The sequence below is a fragment of the Pleuronectes platessa genome, chromosome 4 (assembly GCF_947347685.1).
Source record: "Pleuronectes platessa chromosome 4, fPlePla1.1, whole genome shotgun sequence".
NCBI classification, from domain to species: domain Eukaryota; kingdom Metazoa; phylum Chordata; class Actinopteri; order Pleuronectiformes; family Pleuronectidae; genus Pleuronectes; species Pleuronectes platessa.
Window position 1 is genome coordinate 23,756,649 of NC_070629.1, and position 17,159 is coordinate 23,773,807.

The following is a 17,159-nucleotide window of genomic DNA, read 5'->3' on the forward strand; positions in this document are numbered from 1 at the left end:
TTCCATCATTGAAGTTTTCTGCCATGTATTTTACAAAAAAAGAATAATGCCAAATAATATATAGACCTGCCGGTGCCCCAGTTAAATTCTATTGAAATGTATTAAAGTCGCGCACACGCACACACACACACACACACATCAAATTAATTTAAGAGCAATGGCATAACATTTGGAAAGATGAAAAAGTTTCAGAAGGAATAGATCTCCAAACAACTAAAATACTAACATGTGTAGAGATACACAATACGTGCAAAGGTGTGTGTGTGTGTGTGTGTGTGTGTGTGGGATAGATGTTGGCGTTCAGGCAGAGCACGCCATGAGCCCGGTGCACACTCCCACACACAGCCTGTCTGAGACTATAGGACACGACTCAAGACACCCACACGCACACGATACAGAAAAAAAAAATAATGCACGCCCGCACGCGCACAAACTCAATACACACGTACACACAAACACCAATATTTATGGTCATTATGAGCAGACATCACCTGCAATAGTCCCCTTGTTTGGCAACCTCAGCCAATGAAAGGAGGCAGTCCATGGTTGCTAGGTGACTAATAGCCCTTTTCATGGTGTGATAGTGCTCTCCAAACTCACTACAGAGAGAGAGAGGGAGGAGAGAGAGAGAGAGATGTTCACGTGCATGTCAAGGTAAGAACATTCAGTGTTCTGATGAGACGACACTAACGGTGACTTGACTAAAACTGTGCAGGCATCTCTCTGACCCAGAGAGTGGCATGTTTAAAACAGTTCTTTATTTGGGTTTATGATCGTGTGTGTGTGTTCGTGTGTGTGTGGTGATGCAAAGTGTCGTACTCCATAAAATTGATCCACTCGCTGTGACAGTCCAGCAGCAGCTGCTCGCGGAGCTGCTGCAGCTTCTTGTAGCGCTCCACCAGGAAAGAAGAGTGATACCTGCTGACCGTCTTGGTGCTGCAGAGGAGACGGGGGACAGAAGTGTCATGGAGGAGGAACAGAACAGACAAATTACAGGAGACACATGATGCTTTTTAAGTTTTCTCTTTCCTCTAGAGGTATAGTCTTTTGTGCACGTGAAAAGGTCTGTAAAGTCAAAAAGACCAGTGTGAGTGAGTGTGTGTGTTTGTGTGTTGTGAACTCACCTGCTGATTATGACCCAGTCACGTGGAACAGTAGATGCCAGCGAGTTCTTCACCTGAATAAGAAACTGAGGGCACAGGATGAAGAGGAGGAAGACAACTTTCATAAATAGGACTGAGCAGACGGACAAAAGAATGTGTCTGCTCTGATTAAAACTGACACACACACACACACACACACACACACACACACTGAGAAGAAATCAGATCATCACAGTGAGTCAGGCTTCCACCCAAATAATGCCATCCATCTCCTACCACACACACACACACACACACACACACACACACACACACACACACACACACACACACACACACACACACACACACACACACACACACACACACACACACACACACACACACACACACACACACACACACACACACTCTCTGTACCTCCTGTCCAGAGACGGTGATGTAGTCGAGCGCGGGGGCCTTCAGCGTCAGCCGGATTTCTTTGCGGTGGTCTTGAATCTCATCGAGGGCGGTCTGGATCTGCTCCCTCCTCTCCTGTAGCACCGGGAAGCCGGACAGGTCTGAGAACAGCTCTGTCTTATTCCCCATCCTGCACAGATACAAAGTCCACATTTGAGAGGGCCCAGTTACTGGATCACATCAATCATAAAGCTAAAATATTAAATACTTTTTACTGTTTACCAAAAAGACTAAGGATTGATTTGTGTATATTCTAATACGTTGTCTGGTGGATCTCGCTCCTATGTCCATGTGAAAATAACACAATGCTCAACAAATACTCAAAGGTTGTTCTTTCCTTAAATTGTTAGATAAAGCATCACACAGTGCAGAGGACAAGTCAGCTAAACGTACTGTTATTGTGAGTCCTCTACTGGTGCTTGTGTAATAATTTGTGTTAGTTCTCCAAACGTAAGGTTTCACAGCTTGTCTCTATATTATATTATTGAAAAATCAAAGTTGAGTTTTTTCTGTAATTTTCTTATTAATTTGAAACAATTCAACGTTAATAAATAAAGGAAATAATTGATCTATAATTAGGGTAAACTTTAAGTGCAGCCTAAAGTGAGTTTCCAGCAGAAAGATATGCACTTGGTACACCAGTAACCTGTAAGTAAACTTAACAAAGACTCGAATGGTTTTTTATCAGGAGTGTTTTTGTATATGAGACTTTTCTATTCTTCCATTTTGTATCAGCGCTCAGTCAAAATCCTCACACCTCCTTTTCACGCAGCCGGATACTCACTGGGCCGCCTTCTTGTTGAGCACCTTGAGGAAGCTGTGGGCTGGATCCAGCAGCTTGGGAATGTCCAGCAAGAGGCTTTGGAGCAGCTTGGACCTGATCTGTGCCTCGATAGCTGGGACCAGGGCCTGGAGCTCAAGCCCTACGCGACAGAGACTGCTGGTGATGACGTAAAACTCCTGTGTGGAAGACTGAAAACACACACACACACACAACCAGAAACACACACAAACACACACACAGAGAGACATGCATCATCATTGAAGCATTAACGGTATAGCAGGCACTTATTCAGACATAGTATCTGTACCGTAAAGGAAGCTGCGTCTGATCAGTGTGTAATGGTTATTTATAAAACAGAAATAAGAAGCGTGTGTGTGTGTCTGTGAGAGAGAGAGAGAGAGAGAACGTGTGTGCTTTATTTCTTTAAACCAGCGAGATTAGATCACTAAATCTCTTCTGCTCTGGATATGGCAGCCAAGCTTAAAGCACGACCAGCGACTGCAGCCAACGCACTCACTCACCAACTCCACCCACGCAGCCACCCACCCAAAAAATGAAATATCACAGCCGCCTCACTGCATTGTGTGTGACAGAATGTCAGTGAAAGGTAGACGCAGGATTCATTCAGCACTTCAGTCGCTGGTCGCTTCCCCTTTTCTTTATTTATCAAATAAGGTGACCGACTCTGCCACTATCAAACCGTTTGATTCTATATAAACGTCTTTTAGTAATAGATGATATTCAACAATAAAAGGAAATGGAGCTGTATCAAATGATATATCTACAAATCAATGTTCAGGCTTTAAAAATAAAACTGGTGATCATTTAAGGTGAAATCAAATTAATGACGAATCGATACTCTGCGTTTCCACCTCTGAAGTGAGATTGTAGAATATATTGACTTCACGTAGCCACCGGCAATGTCACAGTGCAGCTCCGTGTCATGAAAGGTTAATGAGAGTCACACTGACAATGGTCTGCACTGGTATTAATCACAGGCTGCCGTTTTAATGGTCCCTCGTGTCAGCAGCCCCCTTGTTGCTCTTTTATGAACCCAAACAGACTGGAAACCATAACCGTGCCTTCCCTCCCATTATGTCAATGGAGCAATAGAGGCCACAGGCCATTACACACAGACCCATTTATCTACAGATGGGCAAAGTGACAATTAAGAGGTGTGTGTGTGTGTGTGTGTGTGTGTGTGTGTGTGTGTGTGTGTGTGTGTGTGTGTGTGTTCTCAGTGACATTTGATTGTTTTTATACTAAATCTGAAGGAGTATGAAATGTGAGCAAGGAACAAGATGTCGAGCTCATATTAGAGTTCCTCTCTCATCTCGGTAGAACACTCACACACACACAAACACAAAATCACACAAACACACAAACACATGGGTGAGATGAAGCTTTCTGACATTTCAAAGATGGGCCCGATGGGAAATGAGATCGTGTCATACAATCAGGTAAGTGCCACTGAGACGGCCGCTCCCTGTTGTTAATCAAGAGGCACGAGAGCGAGGGAGAGAAAGAGAAAAAGAGAGAAAAGGGGTGAGAGAAAGAGAAAGAGGACATTGTCTTCTCCTGATTATTGGTCATTGTTTCCAGCATTCCACCAAATACTCTGCCCACAGATCAAATCCTAAAACAGTGAGATTCCCATTGATTATCTAGACTGCGCCGACCCGGCATTTTCTAATTTGCAGATGGGTTGAGTTTTCTTTATTGTGTGATTTTGTTATGTTTGTATAGTTAAGTATACTTTAAATTGTTAACAGTTGACATGTTACATTTTAACTTCCAATTTGCCATAGCCATAAAAATGTTGTTCTTATAGTCGACTATTGTTTTGTGATTTTCTTTTTTAAGTATCAGTTCTGGCTCCATTTAGGAACCGGTACCGATGTAAAAGAATGGATTTTACGGCGGTGAAGGTGCTAACACCGCTAACTGAATCAATTCTGTGCATAAGCTGAGTGTGACCGCAGAGGTGATATCAGCTTCGTGCTGCCTCCTGTGACCTCTCGTCAGTTTCATCACTTTTTTTACCTTTTTGTGGTAAATGCTGCAGATGCCCCTCTCCAGGTCGGGCAAGTGTGACAGCAGGGATTTGATGGAAGTTAAGGGGAGAGAGTCGGACTCCAACACCTCCTGCACAGCATCCAGACGCTCAGAGATGGATCTGTGGGTTCACGGAAGTGAGAGGAGGGAGGGAAAGAAAGGAGGGGCAGAAATTAGAAAGATGAGAAGGAAAGCAAAGAGTGGAAGAAATTAAAATGTGCCATTCCCATCATCAGCGCAGGAAGTTAAACATTTGAAGGGCTGAATCAGAAGCACATTTTTTTGCAGAGAACAGAGTTTTGTGTTGCCAAAATACAACTGATAACTTTTTACGGATTCAGAAATGGGCTGGCGTTTGAACGAGGTGATTTCTACGTGAGTTTGTATTTGTTTCCCATTTCTTCAAGGGATTCCTGGCATATTACCTCCATAAACGGAACACTAAGGGGAATTAAAATGTGTTTACGTTTTTAATAAACATTTAAAACAATTTAACAGGATCGTAAAAACCACAATGAAAAGAAAAAGGTTAAAGCTTTTTAAAGAGCTGTCTTGATTTCTAAATTACAGGTAACCAACATTAGAAGTTGCTGTAAAATCCACAGAAAACAAAACTGGGCTGTGGAGCAAAAAACATCCAGAAAAAATAAAAGAACTGTGAAAGCAGATTAGTGACGAAATAAATGGACATCGTTCTCACACTCCATCATGAATTTAGTGTATAAATTGTGTGCGTGCGCAATGTGTATGCGTGTCCGTGTCAAGTGCTTCTGCATCTGCACTCTGTGTGTGTGTGCATGTGTGTGTGCGTGTGTGTGTCTGTGGTGTAATCTGTCTTTTTTATTGATGCTGAAATCCTGCAGAAGAGCTACAGTATCTGTTTAATCTGAGAGCGGTGCCCAATCCTCAGCTATAATCCACGCACAGGGGGGGGACCAGACACTCACTATGCACATGGAAAGTTGATAGTCACACGGACAAAACATGGATGATAATAAAATCACAATGCAGAGAAGAGGAAGAGAACAGCAGTAATATAACGGAGTGGTTGTTTGTAGCAGAAGAACTTTTTATGTGTGTTTTCACCCTGCAGTGTTTTTGAAAGAGGAGCAGCTGCTCCTCCGAGAGGAAAATATAAATAATATAATATAGTGTTCACTTTATGGGTGTTTTCTTGCAGCCGCTCTAACACGGCTCACATGGAGTGAATGCAACTTTGGAGAATTTCATTAAAAGTACCAGACACAAAAAAATAAATGGGATGTTGAGGTATTCTTTAATAACAGTCGGGTGACTTGTGAAGCTCAACTGTGCACTTAAGGAAGAAGAAACTAATGCAATGGTTTATTCTCCACAACAGCAGTGATTAAAAACATATTTTAATTAGAAGAATGTGAAAACAATTGTGGCTTAGGCTTCTTATATTTATAATTCTGGTCCTAACACTGGATTAATTCATACATGTAAACAGATAAATGGTGTACTAATGTGCACATGTGACCCGGACAAATATGAAGTATTGAAAATGATTTTAAAACAACTGTTTTGATAAACTACAGAAAGAACCAAAACATACAAAACCATTCTGTGATCCACATCCACCCAAATGGACCGGAGAAGCAGATCCACACGAGCTCAGTGACGTGATAAATGGATCGTACAAGACAAGTTGGAGTTAACCCCGCTAACGAATTTGTAATAAAATATGATAATTTTTTTCTGATTGCACAGATGAAGCCGATTTGGACTTAAACAACACAAAAGTGCCTGAAAATCCAACCTGAATGCCTCCCCTCCGTTGTTCAAGGTAATTGATAGTCAAATATACCTGATGTTCTTGTATAACATTGTCAAATATGTGTCATGTCTGGTTGTCTTATTAATGTGATTTTGCAAATCATGAGCAAGTGAATCTTTCCCATCTGTACAACATGACTTGAAAGTGGCATCATCGCTGCCTGAGAGGCTGAAATCAGAGCAAGAAAGTGGCCTCAGCATGAATCTGTGATCCTGACAGCCTGGCACAGGGCAGACAAACTCCTGATGCATCATTTGCAGCATGGTGGAGCTAAGAGGCGAAAACAGAGAAGGACTAGTTGAGCAGTGATGGTCGTGTCCTGTACTCACTGCGGGTCTGTGAGGGGCCGGCTCACCCACTTCCTCATCAGTCTCCTCCCGAACCGAGTGCACGTGTGGTCCAACACCCACAACAGGCTGCCCCTCACACCACCATCTGTCTGCCATTCCAGGGAAAGAACGGATTATACAAAAAAACATGCAGTAATACACACATGCAGCCTGAATATAATTCCCAAGTGATGTATCAATCAATAACAAACAATTTGAGGCCAATGCAGTAAAATTTAGATAAACATAAATAAACAGATAAAATAAAATAAGATGTATAATATAACATGACTAATACAGGTTTAGAATAAACTAAGTTAAGAATCTAAATGAAAATAAAATAAGAAATAGATATGAAAAATAATAAGTAAAACAGATGTTGGAATTAAAAGATAGATTTAGATATATTTGAAAATATATTTATATACTTGCAGAATCAATACGTGGTGGTTAGTGTCAATACTGAGGTGGCGGCCACAAATAAGTGTATGGGAAACACAGTGAAGTGTCAAAATAATTTCGAAGAAGAGGCCATTCTTCAGACGTGGCTCAGGATGAGTTTGTGTTCACACAACTTAATATGGTCTGAGGACAGATGGTCTCACCAGGTCTGAGCAGGGCTGGTGAGAGCATCTGATATTAGCGATGGAAGTGGGGAGCAGGTTATTGAAGCCACAAGCGGTCAGAAGAGAACGCATGAACTGGGCTTGAACTCCCGAGAGTCATGAGTTTGCGTGTTTGTGTGTGTGTGTGTGTGTGTGTCAGACGTGCTGACATCCTACACAGTACACACACACACACACACACACACACACACGGAGCAGCAGCGGAGTCGTGCTGAACTTTTGAGCCGTTACCTACAGAAGCCTGAAGAGTCACTGAACATTTTCTTTCAATTTATTTCACGCATTCATTTTTTTTACGCTCCACTGTTAGACTGTCACATGATTTCTCCAGTGACTTGTCTCAGTAACTGTCTGAAACACACTAACAAGTTAAATACTGAGATACTGAGTCACTTTAATCTGTCTGCTGCTACCTGACAGCTTGTTTATGGCGACAGGCAACATGAGCGTTCACCTGATTGTTGAGGATTTCCAGGTTCCTCAGGGTGGTGGCACTGAGGGTCATTCCCTCTGAGCGGCAAGACAGATGCTGGAAGGAGCTGTTCAGAGCAAACTAATTATTAAAACACAACTACACAATGTGAGGAGTATAATTATTCCGGAATGATTCAGATGTCTCCCTTCAACTTGAATCAAACCAATTCTGTGAAAGAAAAACTAATCCCTGTGAGGTGCAGAATGGTTCAAGCCACACTTCTGTGTCTGTCAGTGTGTCATCGTCAGAAAGATTGTGTTTCTGAAAAGAGGATCAACCTCTCCGCTGACGAATAAGTGACATTATAGGTTTTATCCACTTTCACTTATACGTGACTCTGGAGAATGTCATTCAAAATATTAGTTCAAATATCACGAACAGGAAATTGAGAAGGTTATTTTTATTTTTCAAATGGCACATAGAGCCAAGCAGAAAGTAATCCACTACTTTACTGTTCAACACGTTAAGGTTAAGATTGTGAGGGTGAAAACTCCACAACCTTTGGATAAATTAGAGCAATACTTTCTTCTTGGTTTGTATATATATTTTATACTATATCAATACTATCTTTGTGTTCACCTCAAAAAGTTATATTAGGGGAGAGGAAAATGATAAATCCTGGAAAAAATAAGCAAAGAAGTGCATTCTCTTATTTATTGTAATTGTAGTATATGTATACATGTGTGTGTATTTACCTTTCACTCCTAAAAACTCTCTCTAAGTTGAATTCCTGGAGAAACTGGATGAGCGGCCCCAGACAGCAGATCACTGGAGTCTCCATGGACGCCACACTGGACAGACACCTAGAGGCTGTGGGACACAACACACCCACCAACATGTCACAACTTCACGCACAACACACAAAAACACAGCCACGAGCCACAAGCCCCCCCCCCCCAGATATGTCCAGTGGGCTAGTTTGAGACATTTATGTCCCGAACATTGACGCGAGGGGCAGTGTCTGAATACGAGGTGTAAACCCAACTGGAGAGAGCACAGTTTTGTTCACAGCCCATCAGACAAATGGTGCGAGAACAAACCACCAACTCAGCCGAAATGTATATTTTTGCATTGACAACAAATACATCAAGCTTATGGACGTTTCCGTAAAATCAATGAATGTACAGGGAAGCAGTAAAGTGTCTAAGGCAGCTGTTCCATCCAAGAAACACATAAAAAATGCCCACGCTGTGAATTTTAATGACATTTTCCTGCTGCAGCTCAGCCAGACAGGGGGAGAGGTTCCAGCAAAACGTCTGGAGCAACCGACTCGGACATTTGTGTTCTCACATGCAGCCCCTCTCTGGACAACTTACGGAAACCTGTCTGGACTTCTGTGCGGGTCTGACAGTCTAAATGATGAGTTATCAAAATGATATAGAATGAAAGATTGAAAAGAAAAGAGGCGAACACACACACACGCACACACACCTTTCTTCTCAGTGTGGCAGTAGAACTCGGTGACTGTGTTCATGGCAGACGGGAACTCGAACTGGGCGCGGTCTCTCCTCTCCACTCTCACCCGGTCATCGGCCTGGGCACTGCGGGGGGGGGCAGCACGACACCATCGAGTGCAGAGGTCAGTGACACTTGTGACTAATCACAGACGGAGCATCTGATATCACCCTCCGTCAGAAGAATGAGACACAGCAGCAGCAGCAGAAGCTTCCTGTTGCTGTCGTGCCTTTTGTTCAACTTATCGGATACACAGTCATAATAATAACTATTTATAAAGCATTTACATACAAGGGAACAAGATGCTTCACATGATATATGGTACTGGCTTGCATGGAAGCAGCATGAAAGCCATGCAAACCTCAGTCACACCCAAACACACACACGGTCCCCCCCCCCCCATTGTTCCATCACTCTCGAGGCTTCGCTGCTTTCAAGGACTCGGCCGCTTTGTCTGCTCTGTTGTTGCCAGGGCAACCGAGGCGAGCACGTGGCTATGGACGCAGTGTTGAAGCATTTTCTGTCGTCCGTTTCCTAATGCTCACACACACACACACACACTCACACACACACCGACACACCGACACTCACACACACACCCATCTTCAGCCACTTGTCGGATTGGAAATAAAGATTGTGTGATCAATCGACCACATATTGTGCCAGCATGCAGTGCAACTACAACCATCAATCATTTAACCGGTCAATTCAACCATATCATGAGGTTTACAGGCACATTGAGGGTTGCGGGTATCGATCGAGGGGATGGAGGGATGAGGTGTACGCCGTTTCTTCGAGTCCTGACAGGAAGCAGCGTTTATGAAGTGTCAGGCCCGAGGTCAGGCTTTGAGGATTTCCAGGAAATCACAAAGATTGATGCAGTTTCAGGTTCATGCAGACAGCTGACCAGGGGTTTGAGTTCTGCCCAGAAGTCCAGATAAAATAATTCATCTGACTGTCAGCAGGATTATTCAAAATCTGCAGAACAAATTCTAAGGATATTTTTGCGGAGGGGTGCAAGGTTAACCCCAACGATGGAAAGAAGTGTTTAGAATTCTGCCACTGGGGATCAATGATGTCTAGTTCTTATATTATGTATTATATATTATATAAATAGTTCACCATGTTACAGTTTGTGTTGTTCTCATCAGTTCAGCCATTGAGGAGATCCTCAAATACCAGTTTCAATACTCTGAGCTTACATTTTATCAAACTGTGATTTGTCCATCTCTGCAGGTCCGAGGGTCAGAGGGCTCTGTATTAGGAAGCAGCACAATGCTTATTTTGGCATTAAGGTTCTTTTTCTTTTTGTTTATTTGTTTGCTGGTCTGTTTGTTTGTTTGTTTGTAAGCAAGATTATGCAAAAACGACAGAACGGATTTCCAGTCAGGGAGGAACCCATTAAAATTGGGTGTTGATCCGGATCAGGGAGCCGATCCCTTTCTCTAACATTGTGAGACGGGGTGCTTCCCAACATTTTTGTTGATTTCCGATAGAACACTTAATTTATCTTGATGAAAAATCTGGGACGTTCAAGGGGCTGATATTTACGTGTGTTGACTCAGGAGCAGATGCAAACTCAAATCTTTCTTCAATTTTTACACCACAGCGATGGTCAAGCAAAGAAGGCAAAAGGTTCAAAACAGAAGTCGGTGTGCACAACAGATTAAGGCCTGGCTCTTTGTGAAGTTATTGTGTATTGGGATTAATCCTGATACATGCCTGCTGTCTCAGCATGGACTCCAACAGGGCACCATTCACTCACAAAAATCTTTGGCAATGCCTCAAAGCGATAACATCTCTGTTGAGCTTTTCAGTCGCTGTGACACCGGGCTGAGGATGAGTAAAGCAACCAAGACTTCACCAGGCGACCAGCAGCCTCCCAGGGACTCATTACCTGCTGCTCAACGGACACACGTACATCCCTGTTGCCTGGGGGCCCGTCTCAGGAGCCCACCTCAGAGACACGGAGGCTGTCGAGTTAACGTCAGCAACCACAAAAATAACGTCACCGTAACGTTTATTAGGGTCGAAGCCGATAGCCATCAGCACTTCTGTATTTCACAATCATTCATGCATTGCGTGTGTTGTTCTTCTCCGTCTGATGAATCACGATTAAAGAAAACTAATCACCTTGAAAATTGTCCTGGGAGGAGGACATTGGTAGTGATCTGTAAAGGGCCGCACTTAGCCGAGCATCGTGTGTGTGTGTGTGTGTGTGTGTGTGTGTGTGTGTGTGTGTGTGTGTCAGTGTGAATGGAAATGGGATAAATTTTCTGTCTGAGCTGAGCAGACAAAGCTGCCCTGTATTTGTATGATACCGGCCACGTAACAGATAAGATTCTTGTCTCTGATAGAACAACGTGAGAGAACAGGGCTGTTCAAGCAATATAATTGGACTGGCCTTTACAGCGCCCGTCTCCACTAAAATCACAAAAAAACGGATGTCTGAGAAATGGAGGAGCGGCAGAGACAAAGAAAGAGAGGAATGAATACAAATCATTTCACATTTCCACAATTAAATCCAGGCTAAGATAGAAAAATGAAAGAAAATGGCCATTGAATTATTATATGCACCATCGAGGACAGACATCCATCCTGTTTATCCAACCGGCCCCTTCTAATCTAATCCACTCGCTCGTTTCATTTTCACAGCGCAATGCAATCACACGCAGCCTCTGTAGGCGCCCGTCCCCACCGGTATGAACATGCTGGGTGCAGAGGGAAGGACGACGGACGGGAGGCAACAGGTTTCTGTTACCCAGCAGTTCAAAGTTACTGTCACTGGCTGTGCTGTTTCTCCATCGGTGAACAAAATCTGCTCCTTCTGAACTAGAGCTGCATTAAATAGAAGTCGGATTTTGGAACAACTTGTGTGTTTCTACCAAATTAGTATTTTAGGCTGTAATCAAAATAATCCTGCATTTTAACACTTGAAAAGTATCATTTAAAATGTGACCAATAAATGTTTTTTTGTGTTTTTCAAAATGATATGTTAGACTGAATAATAAGTATTCCAACATTTCTCCTAATAGGAGCATCCACAGTAAATGTGATGTAAAATTTGCCAAACTGATTTATCATTTGTAAAAACCTGACTTCTGATAACATGACCTCATCTTGAACCTGCTTTGATTTCCTCTTCCACGCTGAGGCCACAGAACTCCACATAAAACACTGTCTGTGCTGAGTGGGGAAATCTAAACACAATCCCTCCAAGTGAAATAATCTAATCTCACACACATCAAACACTTCATTGAGAATATACAGTCATGTAGAAAATGGCTAAATGCTGCCCCTTGGTGTCCTGACAGAAGATTACCTGGCATTGGTGATGCTCTGCAGGAGTCTGTGTGTTTGTTCCGAGAGGTCAGAGGGCACCAGGATCTCCACGGGGTTGATCTTCAAGATTCGAGCCTCCAGCTCAGAGCGAGACTGACCATCAGGGAAACAGTCCAGTAACACATCTCCTGTGCTGGGCTGAACGGCCTGCACACACAAACACAAGCACACCATGAATAGAGAGAGAAAATACATTTTTTCTTTTTTTTCACTGCGGTGATCGACCACTTGGTCTGAATCTCAGGAGTAATGTCATGTTTCTTATGATAAAGAAAAGTGGGTCATTACATTTCTTGCAGTTTCTAGTTTTCCTTCAAAATAAAATAATGTCAAGAATTTTATCTTGTTGTAGCTGCACCATCAAAATAAGAAAGTTGAAAAAGACTGAAAATGCACATAAAGATGCACTTCAGTGGAAAAAAATCAAATCTAAAATGATAAACAGGAATTTTTTCACTGTGGAAAACATTAACTTTATGTATTTAAACCATGTCAGGCCTAGTTTGGATACTTTTTACACCATATGCTATTTTGTGATTTCATTAAAAATTCTACATTTTCTAAAAAACAATCCTAAGAAACTATAGTTAAAATAAGCAGGTAGGATTTTTCTAGTTTTGGCCATGAAATAAATACATAGACGGAGAGAGTTAATTATTAATCGAGAATAGAAAAGTCTTTGTTTTTTAATGTCTAAAGATGAAATATATGTGTGTGTGTCTGTGTGTGTGTGTGTGTGTGTGTGTGTGTGTGTGTGTGTGTGTATAAATAAACATACAAAGATAAATTCATTAATTAATTTTACTACATGTTGACAGAAATTACATTAAAATAAACTAATAATAAATGATTAATTTAACTTAAATACAAGATCAAGGCACAAACCCTAAATGTGTATTAAGAAACAAATTGAGACGTCTTTACCTTTCTAACAAACATGTGTAAAACCTAAAGAATGCAGCTCAGTAGTTCTGAAGCCCCTCCTACTCACCACCAGCCCGACAGTCAGCTGCTTCTTCAGTTTGTCCCAGTTCTCACTGATACACAGCAGGAAGCTGTTGGGAGGGTCCAGCAGCTCGTCACCACAGGCCCCCTCCTCCACATCCCCCAGTCTGCAGACCGGGTTCACATCTTAATAACATGTCAAGGACACAGCTTCAGACAAAGAGCTGGAAAAAGACACATATTCACAGTGTGTAAGGATACCCTCTCCCACCAGGGTGGACTTTGTGTACAGAGCAGTGAGCTGACGAGTGAACAGTGCGTTCTTATTGGCTCCCAAGGCCTTCATGGCAGATGTCTCCGTTTGCTTGACCACTCCCACCTGGAAGTTAGAGACGGTGGAGCAGCAAGAAAAATGTTAACATTTGAATCCATGAATGGAATAACGTTGATAATGTATCTGCACAACCCTAGTAGTTGTTGGTATTTTGAGCATAAGTCAGTTGCCAAAAATATGATGTATATGTTATTGGCATTCAAACTTTTTATGATATCATGTAAACACCATTTCACATATTCTACCTTGTGTCCGTGGGAAACCAAGCGTCTGACATGAACGAAGAGTCGGTGAGTGGGGATGCTGCACGTCATGAAGTTATGATCCAGATGACAGAAGATATTCAACTCCTTCGCAGCAATCTGATCACGCACGCACGCACGCACGCACACGCACACGCACACACACACACACACACACACACACACACACACACACACACACACAAGGTTCAAATTTCTCCCGACAGAACGTCTCTCCCTTAGAACTCCATCAAGTGTTTGATAAGCTCTCTAAAATTTGCTTGTTGGTCAAGTTCGTACAAATAAAATCTTAATGTTAAATCGAGTGTTGGCATGTATGTTTAATTGTGATTGTGTATGAATAAAAAACTGATCAAAATGTGTTGTATCTAATAGGACAGAGAGAAGTTTCGAACTCACATAAAATCAAAAAACGATAACAAACCAATATTGCTGTCAGAGACACAGTCAGAACTCGGGAGTTAAAAAGATAATATCATTATAAAATGACTTTTACACAGATATAAAAAAAAAAATTGGTATTCATAATGTCAGTGTCCTTCTTGACTGGTTGTACTTCTCACCTCTGCGTCCTCTCCAAAGAACCGGTACTTGTAACCACACTCCACGGCCAACAAGGCGTCTTTATGTTGCTCCTTCAGCTCAATGACTTGCAGCTCCAGTGGAGTGTAGACGCTTTTTGAGCATCTTGAGGGGGTGCTAGAGTGTGAAGGCGGACTTGGCTCTGCACCCTTTCCTCCTCCTCCTCCTCCTCCTCCTCCTCCTCCTCTTCCTCCTCTTCCTCCTCCTCTTCCTCCTCCTCCTCCTCTTCCTCCTCTTCCTCCTCCTCCTCCTTGATTTGCAAACTTAGAGAGCAAGACACCCTGCAGAGGGCAAAAAATAAATCACAAACCAATAGAAAGGTTTACAGGTTGGTGGTCAGCAATACACAAATAACATACACAAACATTTTCAACAAAGATTCCTGGATTTATTATTTACAGTGTTGTGACAACAGCATCTGCACACATGGTTCACAATCACCTCCATCATATCTTTAACATTTCTACACAATAACTTCTTGTCACCAAAATACAAACCCATCCAACAATGATGGGAAGTTATAACTCAACAAATCAATTGGACCAAGATGATGCATCCGGCTTCATTGTTATTGGCGTCCTACGGTGCTGCCTTGCTCATGGACCAATTAGTCCCATGAGCAAGGCAGCATCACCTTCGTGGCAGATGATTTCCATCATGGATTTGAACCTTCATCCTTATGTCAACATGCTGCTCAAAGCACATTGATATGATGCGATCAAATTTAATAATCTGAACGTACCTGTTTTGCGACAGCCAACCCTGAGCTCTCCTCTCGTTCCTCCTCCTCATCCTCCTCTCCCTCCTCATGCTCCTCCTCCGTGTTTTGAAGACCGTGTTTATAGCTGTGCTGATCCTGATCGTCCACTTGAGGCCTGACACCACTTCCTCGATCACAGGTTTCACTGCCAACACTGTCAGTCGTCCTTTCCTCCCTCTGAGTGTCAGTGGGCTCAGTCGCCCAGGTGAAGCCTTTCAGCTTCTCCAGGGTGGAGGCGCAGAGGCCGCCGGCTCCTCGACTCCCCGTCAGCTTCGTCTCTGAAGAAAAGAGAGAGAGTTTTAAAAATAATTTTCATGTGGTTGCACTTCCTCTGTAGTTTGTCAGTGTTACATTGTGTCTTTAATCAAAGCTTCACAATTTAATGCTCAAATTAACTATTAATTAATATTTTTCTGTTTTGATGTGAGCACTGGCAAGCAAAAACTTCACACAGAGAGGCCTATGTCATATAGCTCTTCTGTGAGGTTGGACCACTCAGGCCAATGAAATCAATGAGCCTTTGGGTGCCCATGACCTGGTCACCCGTTCACCTGCTGTGCTTCCTGAGACACCTTCTGGTCTGTGAACCCGCCCCAACCATAGAACACCTGGACTGACCCACTCGTCCAGCTCCCAGCGGCCACAGTCTGGCCCCAGTCGGAGGAGCTGCTGTCTTCACACTAGAGATGCACCCCCTCACCTTTCTGACAGGCCTCAGGCTCACAGTCCTCCTGCGAGGCCGCTGACTGCTGGTCGTCTGGAGAAAGCTTGGCCCGTTTCCTGGGCAGACCATAGTCTTCATCAGAAGAGAGTTTCTGCTGCAGGACGAGAGCAGCAGAGGTTTAAGATCTGATCTGAGCACGTGTGAGGAGTGTTTTTAGTTTAGACCTGAAGGGGCCGGGCCTCACTGTGAGTCTGCTTGAGGGGTAAGATATTCCACTGTTAGGGTTAGAAGTAGGTTTAGGTTAGGTAAGTAGTTGTGATGGTTAAGGTTACGGTAAGGGTGTAAAATATGTGTGTGTAGGCACTAATATCTGTCTACAAAGTCACATAATGGGTCTTGTCCTCCTAATGTAATGTAAATAAGTATAGTTTAAGGAGAAGACCTGTTAAAGTTAATGTTAAGATTAGACAAGTAGTAACTATGATTGTGTGTGTGTGTGTGTGTGTGTGTGTGTGTGTGTGTGTGTGTGTGTGTGTGTGTGTGTGTGTGTACAGCTCACCTTGCCTCTTGACAGCTGGTGTTCAGCAGGACTGTGGTTCGTGTGTTTGATTCCGCTGTGTGTGAAGTATCTGCTGATGGAGGCAGAGCTGCAGGATTTCTTCTTCACTGACTTCGGCATCTTTTCTGTCGCTTCTCTCGACACACACACAAACACACACACACAAACACACACGCAAACAAACACACACAGAGACACACAGGTCTGCAGCTGTCCGGCTTTTCAAAACAGAGCGGCGCATGTGCTGAGATCATACTGGCGCGTAAATGACGTTAGATCCCCATGCGTCAAATCAGATATAACGTAAAACTGTTTCCGGTTACAACTTTCAAAATACAATTGAGGACCGTGATATGGTTTTTGCAACCTTCTTTCAAGTAAAGAAAAAGAAGATTCTGAGTTTACACAATCCAGTTGATAAGAAAAAAAACTCAGGTATAGAATTAGCTTATAGTTTTTATTCTTCTTCTCTCAGTAGGATTTATCATGTAGTTACATTATCTTGTCATGTTTTGTCTGGAAATTGGGTACCTTACTTCCGGTCTTTTTAAGTGTGAAACTGCCACAGTAAACTCCTAAGAAATACGTCTCAAGCCCAATTTAAACAAAACATAAAAAAGATCATA

At 42.7% G+C, this 17,159-nt stretch overlaps 1 protein-coding gene across 1 annotated transcript in view; it reads right to left on the minus strand.

Moving 5' to 3' along the window:
• msh3 (mutS homolog 3 (E. coli)) overlaps window positions 1-16,862 on the minus strand; it is a 36,245-nt gene extending 19,383 nt beyond the window's left edge. The window contains exons 1-19 of the mRNA XM_053421771.1: window positions 16,534-16,862; window positions 16,011-16,128; window positions 15,293-15,588; window positions 14,806-14,831; window positions 14,532-14,727; window positions 13,951-14,067; window positions 13,633-13,750; window positions 13,418-13,557; window positions 12,407-12,573; window positions 9,061-9,170; window positions 8,325-8,439; window positions 7,609-7,693; window positions 6,529-6,638; window positions 4,390-4,522; window positions 2,347-2,534; window positions 1,524-1,692; window positions 1,125-1,189; window positions 820-936; window positions 492-599 (exon numbers count right to left, since the gene is read on the minus strand). Of these exons, the coding sequence (XP_053277746.1) occupies window positions 492-599; window positions 820-936; window positions 1,125-1,189; window positions 1,524-1,692; window positions 2,347-2,534; window positions 4,390-4,522; window positions 6,529-6,638; window positions 7,609-7,693; window positions 8,325-8,439; window positions 9,061-9,170; window positions 12,407-12,573; window positions 13,418-13,557; window positions 13,633-13,750; window positions 13,951-14,067; window positions 14,532-14,727; window positions 14,806-14,831; window positions 15,293-15,588; window positions 16,011-16,128; window positions 16,534-16,653 (2,498 nt within the window). The 5' untranslated portion in view covers window positions 16,654-16,862. The remainder of the gene's footprint in view (window positions 1-491; window positions 600-819; window positions 937-1,124; window positions 1,190-1,523; window positions 1,693-2,346; window positions 2,535-4,389; window positions 4,523-6,528; window positions 6,639-7,608; window positions 7,694-8,324; window positions 8,440-9,060; window positions 9,171-12,406; window positions 12,574-13,417; window positions 13,558-13,632; window positions 13,751-13,950; window positions 14,068-14,531; window positions 14,728-14,805; window positions 14,832-15,292; window positions 15,589-16,010; window positions 16,129-16,533) is intronic.
• Window positions 16,863-17,159: the final 297 nt, after the last annotated feature.